This window comes from Mesoplodon mirus (genome assembly GCF_964341445.2).
Source record: "Mesoplodon mirus genome assembly, chromosome: 3".
NCBI classification, from domain to species: Eukaryota; Metazoa; Chordata; class Mammalia; order Artiodactyla; family Ziphiidae; genus Mesoplodon; species Mesoplodon mirus.
The window spans coordinates 51,411,407-51,429,164 of record NC_138978.1 but is presented as its reverse complement, the minus strand read 5'-3'; the positions used below and the strand labels follow the sequence as shown (position 1 = coordinate 51,429,164).

The following is a 17,758-nucleotide window of genomic DNA, read 5'->3' as shown; positions in this document are numbered from 1 at the left end:
CTGTTCTCTTAACGTGTGCAAGGCAAGCCTAGTGTCATATGTCTGATTTATGAATCAGTTAAGCAGAAATATGTAGAATACACTATGGGGTCCTGATGTTGACATCTTCTTCAGCTAAGGGTATATAGCCTCTGTCCAGGTTGGACCATGCCTCCTGCTTTGTTTTGCTTGTAAGGTCTGTTGATCCTCTTCTGAGTGTCCCTGCACTTCTCTCTCTCTCCGGATTGTGTCACTTCCATGTATCAGGAGGCTTTAAATCCTTTGGAGGAAGACCTTGGTCTTTACACCTGCCATTTCTCAAAGTCAGAGTTAAGTCGAGTCCTGATCAGAGAATTGCTGCTTCGCCTGTGAGTCTGGAGATGATGTTTCCCCCTGGTGGCGGGACAGTGGCATACCTATCTCTCTAATCAAAAACCTCTACCCCCCTCTGTGAGCCATATTTTCCAGAAGCAGTGGTTAAAGAAAGGTATCTGTAGACTCTTTTGGGGGAGAAAGAGGCTCTTCCTGATTAAGACTTACATTTTAAAACAACAACAACTTCATTAAACAATGCTACTTCCTGAATGTGGTAGCTGGTCTCCAAAGATGGTTCCCAATGAATCACACCTCCCTGTATTCACACCCTTGTGTTGCTCCCTCCCACAAGGGCTGGCCCTGTGACTCACTTTAACCAATACAATGAGACAGAAGCCAGGTAGTACCAGTTCCAGGCTAAAGCTTTGGTCTGGCAGCTTCTTGGAGCCCTGAGCTGCCATGTAAGAAGCCCCTGTGGGGTGGCCACCTGAGAAAGAGGCCCCGAGGAGGTCAGAGGCCCCAGTCAAGCCGTCCCTGCCAATCCTAAGCTGTCCAACTTCCCAGCCAGGTCAACAAACATCTGAGTGGAGAAGCCATTTGGAATGTTCCAGTCCCAGCAGACGTCATATGGAACAGAGATGGCAACTCCTGCTGGGCACTGTTCAAATTCTTGACCTTCAGAATTGTGAGTTAAAATAATTGATGTTTTAAGCCACTCAGTTTTGGGATGATTTTTTTAAATTTTACTTTATTGAAGTATAGTTGATTTACAATATTGTGTTAATTTCTGCTGTACAGCAAAGTGATTCAGTTATACATCTCTATATATTCTTTTCCATTATGGTTTATCAGAGGATATTGTATATAGTTCCCTGTGCTGTACAGTAGGACCTTGTTGTAATCCACTCTATATGTAATAGTTTGCATCTGCTAATCCCAAACTCCTAATCCATCCCTCCCCCACTCCCTTGGCATCCACAAGTCTGTTCTCTATGTCTGTGAGTCTATTTCTATAGATAAGTTCATTTGTGTCGTATTTCATATTCCACATATAAGTGATGTTATACAGTTTTTGTCTTTCTCTTTCTGACTTACTTCACTTAGTATGGTAATTTCTAGGTCCATCCATGTTGCTGCAGATGGCATTATTTCATTCTTTTTATGTCTGAGTAATATTCCATTGTATATATGTGCCACATCTTCTTTATCCATTCATCTGTCAGTGGACATTTAGGTTTTTTTCATGTCTTGGCTACTGTAAATAGTGCTGCAGTGAACATTGGGGTGCATGTATCTTTTCGAATTATGGTTTTCTCTGGATATATGCCCAGGAGTGGGATTGCTGGGTCATATGGCAGCTCTATTTTTAGTTTTTTTGAGGAACCTCCATACTGTTTTCCATAGTGGCTGTACCAATTTACATTTCCACCGACAGTGTAGGAGGGTTCATTGGGATGATTCTTTGTGGAAACACCAGATCACAGAAACTCTGGGTCATACAATGTAACATCAGTAATTGCATCAGTAATTCAAAAATCTGACCATTCAACCACTTCACTCTTTGGTTTGGGGTTTCCAAGCACAGGTGAAGTTTCCCAGAGTTCCTTCCCTGCCCCAAGCCACCACCCCGATGACATCAGGAAAGTACATGATTCTACTCTTTACACTTACTCGGGTCATCATTATAGATGTGTGCAATTACTCGAGTTTATTTCCCCTAGGAACCTGGGAGATCCATGTGGGCATGGAGCAAGGGTGATATTTACTGCTGCATCCCCCAGTTTAGCACAGGGCTCCCTGTAGTAGACATAAAAAATACCTAAATATTTGAATGAATAAATACATTGGTGCAAAGTTCAGATTGGTATGAAGGTCAAGTAGCTAAGGCAAAGATTGAGAAATTATTCATTTGCCAGGCTAAGTAAAGTTTGAACTTGATCCACTAGTGAGTGAATGAACAGATGAACAGGGTAGCTTAAATTTCACCATTTGCCACAGTTAATCCACAAAATCAATGTAACTACATAATTCACTGAGTCATGTCAAGTCCTCCAGGTAATTAGTTTCCTGGCACATTGCCAGGTGGAATCCCATTTCCCTTCCTTACATATTTCTAGCATTCCTGGAAATATCTGAAATAGAAAATGAGTACTCAATATTTTATTTTTAAGCAATTGCCTGTACTTTAATCTAAAAACATTTACAAAAACTCGTTGCTCTGGGTTGAACTTGGGATGTTTCATTGCCAATGCCAGTAATGTCAACGGGCTTTATGGGGTCAGTGAAATATCCTCAGAGTTTGGGAACCAAAAATGTGTTTAATAGAAAATATGATGTACCATGCTCCAGTATTAAACATACAATTATGTATAGACTCTGAGAACCACTGGGTGACCTATGAATCATCCATCTTGCCCACGTGTGAATCCCGGACACACTGCTGTTTCACGATCTATGTCTAAAAGTTTTCTCCAGTTTAGGGACTGCATTAAAAGCATGATTTTCACCACTGTCATGGCCCACCTGTCTTCTAGTGTTTCTTCTTTCCCTCTTCTTCTCAATATACTGTAGAGTCCTCTCTGATCAGCACTCTTGCGAATGACCAGAAGCCAAGCAGTGTGCCCTCTCTAGCCCCAAATCACTAGCATCAAATCCATTTGTACCTAGAGGGCTTTCCCAATCTTCCCAATTGCATTTGGCAAGTACATCCCAGAGGACGGAGGCAGAGCCTGCACAGCTGCCTCTTCCCTCAGCACTCTGGCCAGCCCTCACCTTGGATCCCACTCCTGGCCTCTCCCATCTACCTGGTCTTTACAGTGCCGACCACCCCCATCAGGGTTGATCCCCTATTCTTGACGCACTTACTCTGTTTTCCTGAACTGTCTGGCTTATGCCCGGTGTCCTATAGCTATTCCTCTCTACTTACAACCAGAGAGAAATAGGTATCTACCCTTTATAGACCATCTACAATAGAAGAAACAGGGCCCCTATAAATTCCATAGAGAAACACACATCCATACTTATATACAGAGATATACATAGTCGAGGACACAGAATTCAACACAAAAGACAAACCAAACCCTGGCATAGATAGGGAGCCTCCTCTGCTAAACAGATGCTGCTTTTCTGCCACCACCAGAGCTGCGTCATAGACATTGGCTACTGAGATCACTGCTGTGAACCCATGACTCCTTTCCAAGGGATGCTTGCCAGTTCCATGAAGTGGGGAATGGGAATTGTAGGAAGGAGGGTGTATTAGTTTAGGTAATGGTAGCCACAACAGAAAACCCCTGAAATCTCAGCAGCTCAACACAATAGAAATTTATTTCTTTTTTTTTAATTTGCATTTCTTTATTTTTATTTTTTTAACTAAAATTGTTTTTAATTTTAAAAAATTTATACAATTTTTAAAGGTTACTTTCCATTTACAGTTATAACAAAATATAGGCTCTATTCCCCATGTTGTACAATACATCCTTGAGCCTATCTTATAGCTCCCACTCCCTGACCCCTGTATTGCCCCTCCCCCTCCCTCTCCCCACTGGTAACCACTAGTTTGTTCTCTATATCTGTGAGTCTGCTTCTTTTTTGTTATATTCACTAGTTTGTTGTACATTTTAAATCCCACATATAAGGGATAGCATACAGTATTTATCTTTCTCTGTCTGATTTCTTTCACTGAGCATAATGCCCTCCAATTGTATCCTTATTGCTGTGAATGGCAAAATATCATTTCTTTTTTCATGGCTGAGTAGCATTCCATTGTAGATCATCTCAATAGCTCAACACAATAGAAGTTTCTTTCTTACTCAGGCATAGACTAGTCAACAGGGAGTGGGGAGGATTCTGCTCCACTCAGTCGTGCAGGAGTCGAGGCTGCCAGAGGTTCCGCCCTCTCCAGCACTGGCTTCCAAGGTCACCCTGGGTATCCGTATTTGGCAGGCTGATGAGGGAAAAGAGTGTGGAGTGGCACATGGGAGAGTAAAATGGCACGCATCACTTCTCCTTGTATTCCACGTGACTTTAGTCATAGGGCCAAGTCGAATTGTGGGTGCGCTGGGAAACGTAGTGTAACTGACTGCCTCAGAGGAAGAGGATGGGGATCCATGAACAGCTATTCTCTTTTCCATGAAAAGATGGGACTCTTCATTCATTTTCCTGGCTATCTTTTTTTTCCCCCTTCTCATTTTTCTAGTTCGTAATAGATCCATTTCCTTTTCTCCTGTGGGTTATTGTTTTGCCAACTAGTCCTCCAAAGATCTCGCTGCCCACTCGGTCCATGCACACTTCTTTCTGGCCCCATTTTGCACCACCCTGGTGATAACACCCCCACCGTGGATAAGGAGTTCCAATGTGCATCACCACCTCTGGTGATACAGTTATCACAGCGGTCTGCTAAGGGCTCTTTTAAATCAGGTTCTCCAGGACTCAAGGACAAATCAACAGCAGAAACCTTGGAGACGAGGGGCTCACAGACACTGATTAGGACTCGAACAATAAGAGGGGCATAATGCGTTCCCTCCGGGATCCAGGGAAGGTGAGCCTGGAAGACCAGGAACTCAACTTAAGAGAGACAAGCCTGGGCACATCAATCCACAGGACCAGGTAACCAAGAAGGCAACGTGAGCTGTATGGAGGGGGGCTGCTTGGAACAGCTGCCAAGCTCAGCCCTGGGGACTTAATATACCTTCCTTAACAGAGAACCATGATCTCCATCATCATAACCCCACCTTTGTGCACAGCTGCATTGTTTACAAAGCCCTTCACAAAGGGCTTCTGTCAACGACAGGAGACAGATATTACGTTTATGCCTTCTTCTCCTTCTGTGCCACCACTGCCCTAATTCAGGCCCTCATCATCTCTCTGCAGACTATTATAACAGCCTCCTAGCCGTCTCTCTGCTCCAATTTGCCTCCCTCTAATCCATTCTCTACACTGCAGCCGAGTAATCTCTCTCACAAAGAAAGCTGGCCCCTTCCTTCCCTCCTGAAACCCATCAAGAGCTCCCCATTGCACTCAGGATAAAATCCGTGTCATTAGCCCTGCCCATCAGGCCCCTCCTGCCTGCCTCTCTGGTTTCATTTCTTTCCACTGCTCAAGCTGAACTCCAGACTCCAGCAACACTGAGTGGCTTTGGTTCCGCACAAACCCTGTGCGATTTCTTACCTTTGCATCTTGATTTTTCTGGCCTCTCCCTGTACTGCCACGCGCCCTCCCTTTGGTGCTTGGTTTGCTACCTCCTCCTCACCCCTTAGGGGCCTGCTCAAGCATCACTTTTGAGAAATGTTTCTCAGGGACCACATGCACACGCACACACATGCACATTGGGCTACATCCAAACCATACGAATGCATGTCTCCAGCACTGCACTCATCACACGGTACTGCCCTGATGTATTACTGTGTCTCTCCCTCTCACCAGGGTGTCAGCTCTTACAGGAAGATCTATTACATATTCATCTTTATATCCAGGCACCTAGCATTGTACCTGGCATCTAGTAGCTCTCAGTAAATGATTATCGAAGCATTAGTTCACAAGCCTACATTTGAAACTAGGGAAACCAGTGCTCAGAGGGCTTAAGGGATTTGTCCAGGATATAAACTAATAAATGAGAGAAATGAAATGCCAATCTAGGTCTGTCTGATGTCCCAAACACTTCAGACTACTCCACACTGCCTTCAAAGAGACCACAGATAATTTTGTGAGCTGAAAAAGTTCCATCTCTTAAAGGAATTCTTCCTTCTTATTTCATTTTGTTTTTACTTCTTTTGACTCTCAGATCCTTTTGAGAATCTGAGGAAGGCTATGGACTTTTTCTCCAGAAAAATGCACATACACCCCAAGTTTTGTATGTAAAAGAAGAGTGTATTAGCCAGTATAAGGTAGCTGTTACTGCAGTAACATATAGACCACAAAATCTCAATGAAATAGCACAATTAAAGTTTAATTCTCACTCATAGAAAGTTCTTTATGGGTCAGCAGGGACTCTCCTCAACTAGTGTGTCAGGGTTGTAGGCTCCCTCCATCATAAGACCCTGTTATCTCAACACATGCTTTCAAATCACCAGGACAGAAGAAGAGAGAAATAGAAAAGGTACACAGGCTTTTAACTGCTTCAGCATGAAAGTGGCACATGTCTGGGATAAATTGCAAAATGTCCACAAATTCCTTCCCACGTTGTATGCACACCCCTTTACAAAGTGACTTTCCTTTTCCTCCTATCAACAGGTATTATCTGTCTGTGTCTCTTGAATGTGGGCTTGGCCATTTCTCTGGCCAATGGGACATTAAGAAACATACTGCAGTCAGAGGCTTTAAAAGCGCTTGTGCGTTGGAGTCTATGCTTTCTTGCTGCTCTTTGGAACCATGAGATCACCATGAAAAAACCTTAGTCTTTTTGGAGACATACGGCTTAGTTACCCTATCACGTCGGCCAATAGCCAGCACCTACAGACCAACAGAATAAATCCTCAAGCAGGTGAGTAAGGCCATTCTGTATCAGCCAGCCCCCTGCTGAACATCTTAGCTGGCTGAGGTTGCATGAATGAACCCAGGCAAGACCAGCAGAACTGCCCAGCTTGCCCAGACTTACTTGATGACCCAAACAATTTTTGAGCTAATAAATGACTATTATTTTAAGCTACTAAATTTGGGGATTATTTGTTATGCAGCAAAAGCTAACTACTATAAAAATAGGTACCAGAGTGCTGCTATAAAAAAAAACCCTAAAACGTGTAGCATTGATTATGGAACTGGAGGCTAGAAAATTAGTTCTCAAAGTCTGGAAGAACAACACTGTCAGTGGATCCATAGACCTAGAGCTATGAATTTCTACATATAATTTAAAAGCCTGAAGGAACATGATTGTTTTCAAAAGCTCTTTCCTGGTCAGAGAAGAGAGCTATGGCCAGAGAATGGTGAGGTGTGATAATTGTGCTAGACCTTCATCAGTCCTGGAAATTCCTAAGAAGAGGGCAAAGCCTTGAAATTACAAAAAGAAGAGGTTAGGAGTCAGAAAAAACTTGACTGTAGTCATAGATTTACTACTTAGCAACTATAGAACCAATTGTGGAACCTCATCTCAGAGGCATGGAAGACGACACTTCGTTTTTATTGTCAAGATCAAACAAGATGGTATATGGGGAAAACTGTTAAATTGCTAAGAACTGTCCATGAAAAATATGTGTATTATCAGCACAGCCTGAGGCTGCCATCCTCCTGGCATGACCTCAGGTGAGCGGCACCTAATGCCACCAGGGGGCGCCATGAGGTTGGAATTCCAGGAAACCCATTGGAGCCTGGAGTCAAACCCAGGAGAGACCACTGGGAAGGCTTTCTTGAGAAAGTGACATTAATATGAAACATAAAGAATGAGTCCTATTTAGCCACGTGGCACATATTCTGGGCCGAGAGGACAGCATGCACAAAAAATCTGGAGGTGAGTGAGCACACGATTCATTCATATAACTGCCCTCTCTAAAATTTGTGGCTTCCTCCCTGAGTCCTAGATTTAGGAGGTGAAAAATGAACCCTATCTTGTAAGGATGTGGCTCCTCTTAAATGCAGGCAGACACGAGAAAGGACGTGGATCTTTCTTGAAATGCAATTTTCTGCTTCTTTACAAATGATTAACCACCACAATCAATTGTGTCAAAGTTCAGGTCACTGCATCCTTTGGGACAGCAATGAGAAAATGCCTTGTGCTTGGGATAATAATAACTGGAATGCACACAGGATGGCCTGAGAGCAGAACTTGTGTTCTGTGTTCTGGGCACAGTTAATGCGAAGGGTCTTCCGCCTTCTGTGGCTTTCCATCCATCCCCTTGCTACTCTGCCTTATTTGCACTCCCAACCGCAGCCCAGCTACTTCAGCAGACAGGTCAGGATGGGAACAGGCTGGCACTTCCAACCTGCATCAGAAAGTAAGTCAGGGGCTTAATGTTTTATATAGTCAAGCCTTAAAATAACCTTAGGAAGTAGGTAATAATGCATTATGATCCCCATTTTCCAGATGAAAAACAGTAATAATGCATTATGATCCCCATTTTCCAGATGAAAACAACAGTCTCAGAGAAATTAGGTAGCTTGTTCAAGGAAATCAAATCCAGGCTGTGTTCCTTCTACCAGCCCACCCTCAAGTTGCCCGCTGCCTCTCCCCTCCGAGGCTGCTCACCTACACCTGCCAGATCAACAGAGACAAGACGATCATCGACCATGTTCCTCCATCTCTTCATGGGCTGCAGATGAGTTTCGTAAATGCCAGGTCAGTGCAGTTTGTACTTTAACTTGTTGCTAATAAGGAGTGAGTGATGGGGGTACATCTGAGAGACCAGGCCATTTGTATATGGCCTTCGAGTTTGCACCAGGCCTCTTTTACACGGCGTTTCTGTGCTCCCCGCCAGAGGCAGGGTTGGTGCCATCTCCAGGTTGGGATTCGGGGCTGACACTAGGTCGGCAGTGGAACTGAAAATGTGAAGACACCCACCTCACATCTGGTCACAGGCAACCTGGGAGTCATTTCTAGGAATCATTTCTAGAGTTATCGAGGTGAACATTTGCTTGAATTATGCCATTTCAAGAGACCCTTAGAGTCACATTTTTCTTTCATCCAGTTTAATGGTGAGGCCACATCGAAACGACAAGGCAATCAGCATGCTATTCAGAATGATGAAAAGATGAAGGGAAAGCACTTTTCCAGGCTCAAATAAAACAAGTCTGACCCACCCTACATGAGTGGTACCTGCCTTTGTTGTGCTCACCCCTAAGGAAAGTCCTCTGACTTTGACCGTGGGAGAAGTGATAGGTGAAGGGTGAAGGTGTTTGAGTTTTTTCCATGTGCTACTATCACCATGGTTCTCAGGGTTATCAGCAAATACTGGAGACAAATGTTAAATCTGATACCAATCATCTACTATACTTCACTTCCCAACAAGGTCAGGGCAGCCATCTATTTCTCCCTAAATATAATAAAGTCCTACAAGAGTTATATAATAAGAACAACACATTTTTGGTTAATTAGCCTCATACAGTTATCTTTTTATTTTTTTGCGGTACGCGGGCCCCCCACCGCCGCGGCCTCTCCCGTTGCGGAGAACAGGCTCCGGACACACAGGCTCAGCGGCCATGGCCCACGGGCCCAGCCCCTCCACGGCATGCGGGATCCTCCTGGACCGGGGCACAAACCCGCGTCTCCTGCACCGGCAGGCGGACCCCCAATCACTGCGCCACCAGGGAAGCCCAGTTATCATTTTTATAATGCCTATTTGTGAAACATTTTCACACTTAGCATCTCATCTGAACCCTCCTGACCCTAAGTGATAGGTAGGCAGAGCCCTCCCAGTTTATGTACATAAGAGGAAACAGAATCAAAGAGAGTCAATAAAAATGTCAGCTCAAAAAAAAAAATCATCTCACTTATAGACAGAGAACATAGTATGTGCCAGCACTGTTCAAAGTGCTTTAAATATTTCAATTTATCTAATATTCACCACAGTCCTGTGAGGTGGGTACTATTTTATCCCTGTTTTGTAGATGAAGAAATTTGGGCCCATAGAGGTTCATCATTTGCCCTGGGTCCACAGCTGGTGAAAGATACAGAGAGAATCTGAACTCGGGTAGATGGGCTCTAAAGCTCTACAGCCTCTTACTGACTTGCTCAAAATCACATAGCTAGAAAGAGGCAAACTGGCATTCAAAGCCTGGCGTGTCTGGCTCCAGACCCGTATTTACTTAGTGACAATAGCTCACATGTCTGAGTGCCCAGCACGGGCCTGTTCTAAGCGCTTTATTTGTATGCACTTATTTGATCCTCACCACTTTCCAAGTGAGGAAACTGAGGCAGAGAAGTAAAGTGACTTGCCCAAGGTCCCAAAGCTGTGGCAGAGAAAGGACTTGAACCCAGGCAGTCCGGACCTAGAGCCCAGCCCTTCTTGCCTCACTAACCGTCTGTCCTCTCAGCTGCTTACCCCAGAGTCTGTTATACGTGAATAAAAACCAAGCTGCAGCACAGGTTTCCATCACTCTCATCGGTTTCCGGAGTCACAGATAAAGTCTTCTGTCCGTGCAAAGTCTAAGGCATTTCTGGTTCCTGGTGGCTTTCTGTTTACTTTGCCCAACTGTTTGCTCTCTGGGGACAGGAGCTGACAGTAGCACTCCCTGTGCAGGCTCTGCACGGATCCAGGAGCCTCAGTCAGATCTCCTGTCGCAGAGAGAAAATGAAGACATCCAGGGTGTGGGCTCGCAGGGCACCCGCAGAGCTGTTTCTTCTCTGTGCTGCCCTGGCGTGTCTCAGTTTGCCGGGTTCCAGGTAAGTGACGGTTCCGAATGACTCCCTGATCCATACTATGACGGGGAATATAAAGCAACATCATAGTGACCCTCTCCTTGTCACATGCCTATTAGATAAGGAACATCTCCTGAAGCAATCTGCACGCGTCTGATAAAATAATATCAACAACTCTTCAGATTGTTGTGGAACCCAGCGACCAACTTCAACAAAAGTTCTTGTAGGAAACTGACATGTTTCAATGTATTTTGTCATGCTGAGAATACTTGTTCTGTATTCTGAACAAAGCCTTGGCATGATTCTTTATGCAAAAGGGTTGTTATGTACGGGGAAAAAAGCCAATTCATAACAATGATTTTAATATGAGAGTGACCTACCCTACCTGCTCATCAACCTAAACTCTTGGTTCTCAGGCTCTTGCACTCTCTCTCTCTCTCTCTCTCTCACTCTCTCACTCGCTCTCTCTCTCTCCTTCTTTCTCACACATACACACACACATTCCAGATGTTCGCAGCAGTCAAATGCTAGCTCATTTATTTCATCATTTTTTTGGTATTTGTTAATAGGGTGCAAAACAGCCTAAAAACAAATATCTGAGTTGAAAGCTCAAACTTAATCTGAGTGGAAGTTCAAACTTGGGCTCCACGGAAAGAAGCACCATTGACATGGCAATTGGGGGATCCTTCTGGTACAGGAGAAGCCGCTACCATCAGAGGCTAAAGCTGTCAGCTGTCCAAGGCTCCTTGTGAGCCATCCCGTGGGAAGAAGGACTGTTAATGCCATTCCTCTTACTCATCCCATAAAAGCTGTGTGCGCAGTCTCCCATGGGAGGAACACCTGGTACCCTTTGTACGCACACCCTGGTGTCAGCTCTGCTGAGCACTCAGCCCCCGTTGGGCACCACCCCGAGACTAGGGTGATGAGTGTTCGCTACCCATTGGGCACTCAATGAATAGTAGGTATTATGATTATCAAGAATCTCAACTTGGCCCTGAGAAGAACAAAGAAGCCAAGGCCTTCCTTGTGTGTACTATGTGTCCATCAGGATGCAAGGCAATGTGTCTGGAATGGAGGGTTTAAAGGGATCATAGCAGCCCTACAGATGGACCCCTACGTGAGGCCCCTTGTCAGGCTCTGAGGCTACAGAAGTGAACAGGACACAAAGGGCTCATGTTCTCATGGAGAAAACCAACATGTGAGCACATATTATGTGTGCTGTTGCAATAAATAGCACAGGGGCAGGTGGGAAACGAGAGGAGTGACTGGCTTTACCGGAGGTGGAGTCTGGCAAGGCTTCTGGAAGAGAGGATGCTTGAGCTGAATCTTTACATAGGAATAGGTATTTGCCAAATGGCCAAGGAGGTGAAGGGTGTTCCAGGCAGAGGAAGCAGCATAGACAAGGGCAGGGAGATGAGAGAGCCTGGCTTGTTCCTGAAGCCACACATCTACTTCAGTAAGCCCTGAGCACAGGTCAAAGTGGGGAGCTGCCAGAGATGGGACCAAGGAAGAGTCAGCAGGAGTCAGATCCTGGGTGGAGCTGGAGCAGGGGGGTGGTGCCTGCACACCAGCTAAGGAGCTTGAACCTTATCCTCTAGGCAGTGGGGAGCCATGGAAGGGTTTTAAGCAAAGGATCGATCGACACAGTCAGATTTATATACAGGAAGTTCACCCAGAGGTAGGAAGTGGAGATGTGAGTGGGTGAGTATACACAACAGGTTGGGAAACCTTGCTTAATCGTCCAGCGATGTCATGAGATGGGGTGTTATCCTTAGTCACTATGTAGAAGAGCAAACGGTCCTCAGAGGAGAGAGGAGATTCATTCACATCTCATGAGTCTCAAACCCTTACCTGAATCCAGGTTTAGTGCTCTGGCCTCTACCCATGATTCCATGGAGCAGTCCTGAACGTGGCATGTGTTTGAATTCCATACACGAAGTGGAGGAATAGCCTTCAGTTCTGCCACAGGAAATGCTGAGACCTCCTTTGTACCAGCTAAGAAAGGTTTCTGTTTTTAGTTACTCTTGTAATCAAGTCAGATGAAATACTCATTATGTCATCTTAAGACTTATGTTTGCTTATTGCCACTCTGTGCCAGGCACTTAGGTATATTAAGTCTAATTCTCAAAGCTATTTGAGATAAGTGCTATTGTTTATAGTTTACACAGAGGGAAACTGAGATTTGGAGAGAGAACTATCTCTAGGTTCCTCACTTAGTATATCAATATAACAGAATATGGATTCATATCTGTTTTTTTTTTTTCTGGTTCCAGAGCCTCTGTATGTCCCTGTATCTTTCTGCCTCTTGCTAATGCATTATCTCTTCTCCACCTGCATTGTGGATCTGACTTGCTGGACTCCCAGGCCATTTCTCTATCTCTGGACCACACATTTGTTGCCTTGAGAGTTTGCTTTAAGTTTCATTTCTACAATAGCAAATGACACAGAAGAGAAATTGAAAATCCACCACCCAGAAGCTGCCCCCTTCCAACAAAGAGGAAGGATGCTATTTGCAAAGGATGCAGCTGCCTAACAAATTGTGTGTGACAAGAAAGTTGTTGTGTGTCAGGGCATTTCTACAGAAAGCTAAAATATATTGATGCACCCCGTCTATGTAAGCTTATGGCTCGCAATTTACTGCTGACCTAATCTTGCCGTACGCGATGGATCCATCTTTATTTTGATCAGAGACTCCTGTTAGAAAGAGAGTAGGAGACAGGAACCAAGTGAAATATGTCCTCCTGCTGGCAGCTGCATTCCATGCACCTCGAGGAACGGCAGGTACCTCCTTGCCAGTCCTTACGTAGAGGAAACGTTCCAAGGACTTGTAGAAGGGTGTTTGCTGTAGCATTGTTTGCAATTGCAAAACATGAAAAAAAAATGTAAACATCCTTCAAAAAGAAAAAGAATAAGTTGAATGCAGTGTATGTCTTATGATGGAACAAGTAGATAAAAGAAAGAAACAAGACCTCTTTATGAATCAACATGGATAGGCCAGAAATACAATGTTGACTGACAAAAGCAAGTTATAGAATACTATGTCCAGTATGAGTGCAGCTCACAAAAGCAACGCTATGTGTTGTGTCTATATGTATGTATGTAAACATTTAAAAAACTGGAAGCATGTACAGCAAATTCATGACAGTCGTATCCTCTGAAGAAGAGAGGAAAGTGAACTGGGGCTGGTGTAAACCACAGATGTCAAGTTTATAAGGTTATTTTTTATGTAAAAAAAAAAAAAGACTTGAAGGAAGCGTACCAAAATGTTAACAATTGCCAATCCTGTGTTGTGAATACCTGAGTATTTATTATTTTGTTTTCTGTTCTTCTCTGGGCATGTTTAATTGTTCAACATTAAAAATACACAGAGGGGGCTTCCCTGGTGGCGCAGTGGTTGAGAGTCTGCCTGCCGATGCAGGGGACAGGGGTTCGTGCCCCGGTCCGGGAAGATCCCACATGCCAGGGAGCGGCTGGGCCCGTGAGCCATGGCTGCTGAGCCTGCGCGTCCGGGGCCTGTGCTCCGCAACGGGAGAGGCCACAACAGTGAGAGGCCCGCGTACCGCAAAAAAAAAAAAAAAAAAAAAAAAAAGAGGATTTTTGAATGACAGAAGTCAAGGCAGTTGGTCAGAACGTCCATCTGGTTCATCTCTGTAAATTCACAGTGTGAAGACACGTGTTATAATAACCATACACAGATGTCCTGAATGCCCCTGTCCTCTGTTGGGTCCATGCTAGTCCCAAGAATTAAAGATGCAATTTAATGCTAGCCTTGCTTTCAGATTTGCATTTTATAGTACTAATAAACCACACATTTATCCAATGTAATTTACAAACATGCTGTTTATTCAGCTGATTACTTCATTGTATTGCCACCTCCATAATGAAAAGAGATCTGGTGGTTGTAACCACTTTTTTTTTTTTTTTTTTTTTTTTTTGCGGTACGCGGTCCTCTCACTGTTGTGGACTCTCCCGTTGCGGAGCACAGGCTCCGGACGCGCAGGCTCAGCGGCCATGGCTCACGGGCCCAGCCGCTCCGCGGCATGTGGGATCTTCCCAGACCGGGGCACGAACCCGTGTCCCCTGCATCGGCAGGCGGACTCTCAACCACTGCACCACCAGGGAAGCCCTGTAACCACTTTTTACCAAGTTCCTTATGTAAGTGATCATCTTGCCCATTAACAGGCTTTCACATCTCAGAGGGGAAAATAATTGTGACTCTTAATAGCGAGTGTGCACATTATTTACCTACTCTGTCTCCACTGTGGCCTGATTTGGGTGGAAAGTTGCTAAAAACACAATGTAACTATTTCTTAGTGGCAACAGAAAGAGGATACCCTGCAGAGCTGTCAAATACCTACTTAGGAGAAGACAAATCACAGACAATATTGTTTTGTCAAACCTGGGCAGATTAGTAGATAAGAGCACATTCTGAAGCCCCCAGCTGCTGGGCAGCATCCTGCCTCAAGTAACCATTTTAAAGACTACACCTGTGGTTCCCACCAGTCTTTGACCTTTCATTAAAGATCCAGCTTTACTAGGCAATTGATTTTTGCTGATTTCTGGGGTGGTCATGGAGATAGATTTCACTGTGGTTAATATTATCCTCTTTTTTAGGACTCTTGCCAAGTGAGAATGTATTTTAATGACCTTGTCTGGAGTGATATGTTAAAATTTTGAGACAGTGGAAACTATGTGATACTCTGCCTAATGACTGAATCTTGGACACAGGGATGCAAGAGGCCTTGCATGCAGATGAAGGGGACTGGCAGAGTGGGTGCTGGCCTGGTTTCCTTACGGGCAGCATAGAGAAATGGACCTAACAGAGACTAGAGTTGAGCAGACCTCGGCTCAGACCCCAGCATGACCACATACCAGCTGCATGGCTCTCGGCCATTTCCCTCATCTCTCTGGAAGGTTGCTGCCTTCTAGCATTGCTGTCAGGATTAGATGAGATGGCATGGGCGAAACATCTCAGGCAGGATCTGACACATCCTGGGCGCTCAACAAACCTTAAATCTCTTTCTCTTCTCTTGTCCCTTTTTACCTTGAAAAGAAACACAAATTACAAAGAATCTTGCAGTGTTATACATTCTTTCAGATGGAAGAAAAATAGAAACCATAATATACCCATTGTATTACACATGGGGAAACCGGAGGCCTAGGCAGATTAAATAACATGCCCGTTCATTCCCTCTTTTACTCGATGTCCCAAGACTGCCAGGAACTCAACAAAAAGTGTTGCCTTATCTTCTAGACAGATCTCAGATCTCATATTGTTTGACTGCTCTGCAGATGTGACACCATCTGCCTCTCCCAGCACACCCCCACCCCCGCTGGCCTCACCCCATCCCCTACCCACCCCTACGTACTGTCCTCCCCTGGCCTGGCGGACACCAGTCTCTCCTTGTCTGCTGGTTGCGCTTATGTTCCCCATGGTCTTGTCCTTGGCTGGCGTCTCTCAAGAACAGTCTTATCCTCTCCCAAAGCTTTTCATGATCAGATCTGTATCCCTAGTACAAATCCCTCTCCTGAGTTCCAAAACTACGTAGGAACTATTTATCAAATGACTCTACGTAGGTGTTCCACAGACACCTGGAACTCCATCATCCTCGACAGATTCCTTTGCTCCTGAGTTCCCCACTCACCCACCCACTCAAACTAGAAACCAGCATCAACCTAAACCTGTTCCTCTCTCTAACCCACACCCCCCGTCCTATTACCCACCACTCTATCCATTCCACCAGAGAATCCTCTAGTAAGTCTGTCTTCCCCATTCTCTCTCCCCTGGATGCTGCAATGGTGCAGGCTCACATTACTCATTGGTACCACTGCTTGAGCCTCCTATCTGCTTTTCCTGCCTCAGGGCTCTTCCCACCTCCACCCAGCCTCCATACTGCAGCCACGGTGATGTCCTAAAGCTCAGCTCTGACCATGGAGCCTGCATGCTTAAAAACCTTGCCTACTGGATAAAGTCCGGAAGAGCTAAGGCGTGAGGCATGTTTCTCTTTTCTTATCCTAAGCGAAACTGTGAGTTCCAGAAGGCAAAACCTGTGTCTTATAATTCTCTGTATCCTCTTTAGCATAGTATCCTGAACATGGTTTGTTCTCAGAAAAAGTTTCATAGACTCATAATGTGAGAGGGCAACTTAAAGACCACCTAGTCCAAACGTCTCATCTTCCAGGGGATAAAACAGAGGCCCCAAGATGGGGAAGGTATTGCTTGAGGTCATACATCTAGCTGTAGTTGTAATCCCTGCATATCTAAAGCACTTTAGAGTTTATAAAGTGCTTTCACATATACTTTCTTATTTAATCCTACAAATAGCCTAATGAGCTAGGTATTATTCTCTCATTATAGAGGTGAGAAAAGGGAAGCTCACAGAGGTTGAGAAACCAGACCAAGATCATCCAGCTGCTGACGGACTGTCTTCTGATCAGAGTTCAGCACTCTTTGGACCCTACCTAGCCATAATGTCAGGCAGTAACTGAGGGTTCAATAAATACTTGTTGAATGAAATAACCTATACTTGACTGATAAAGGAATAGTCTTGCACAAATGAGCAAATATATATTTATTGAATGGACAGATATGTGGTTGGATATATATTTAATTCCCTTCTGATACTTGACTCTCTTCTCTATGATGACCTTTTAGGGGTGAAAGGCCACCCTCTCTTGAGTCAAATGCAGTCAACAAGAGCCTTGCCAAGACTAGACAGACGCGGAGTGCAGATGTCACCTCAATGCCTATTGATTGCGAACTGTCCAGCTGGTCCTCCTGGACCACATGTGATCCTTGTCAGAAGAAAAGGGTAGGTACCCAGGCCTTGGGAGACCTCTAAGCTTCCAGGAGCCCTAATCCTCAGCAAGATCGGCTGAGGCATTACTGACAGTGCCTGCATCATAGTAGGACCTGGGTAAATGTTGGCTGATTTAGTTAATGGATTTTATTCCTCTGAGTTTCCAAGGACCAATCAGATCCTTTCTTTGACCTTTCAGATTTTTTCCAAGCATATCTGTGCTTGCTCCCATTAGCAGCTTCTTAATTAGACTTCCTACCTCCAACCTTGCTCTTTCAATCCATCTTTCATGGTGCAACCAGGGGAGCTATTGAAAATGAAAGTCTGGGCTTCCCTGGTGGCGCAGTGGTTGGGAGTCCGCCTGCCGATGCAAGGGGCGCGG

At 44.7% G+C, this 17,758-nt stretch overlaps 1 protein-coding gene across 1 annotated transcript in view; it reads left to right on the top strand.

Moving 5' to 3' along the window:
- The first annotated feature begins 10,411 nt into the window (after positions 1-10,411).
- Positions 10,412-17,758, top strand: part of C8B (complement C8 beta chain) — a 42,261-nt gene continuing 34,914 nt past the window's right edge. Inside the window, exons 1-2 of the mRNA XM_082614050.1 lie at positions 10,412-10,600; positions 17,232-17,388. Of these exons, the coding sequence (XP_082470176.1) occupies positions 10,509-10,600; positions 17,232-17,388 (249 nt within the window). The 5' untranslated portion in view covers positions 10,412-10,508. The remainder of the gene's footprint in view (positions 10,601-17,231; positions 17,389-17,758) is intronic.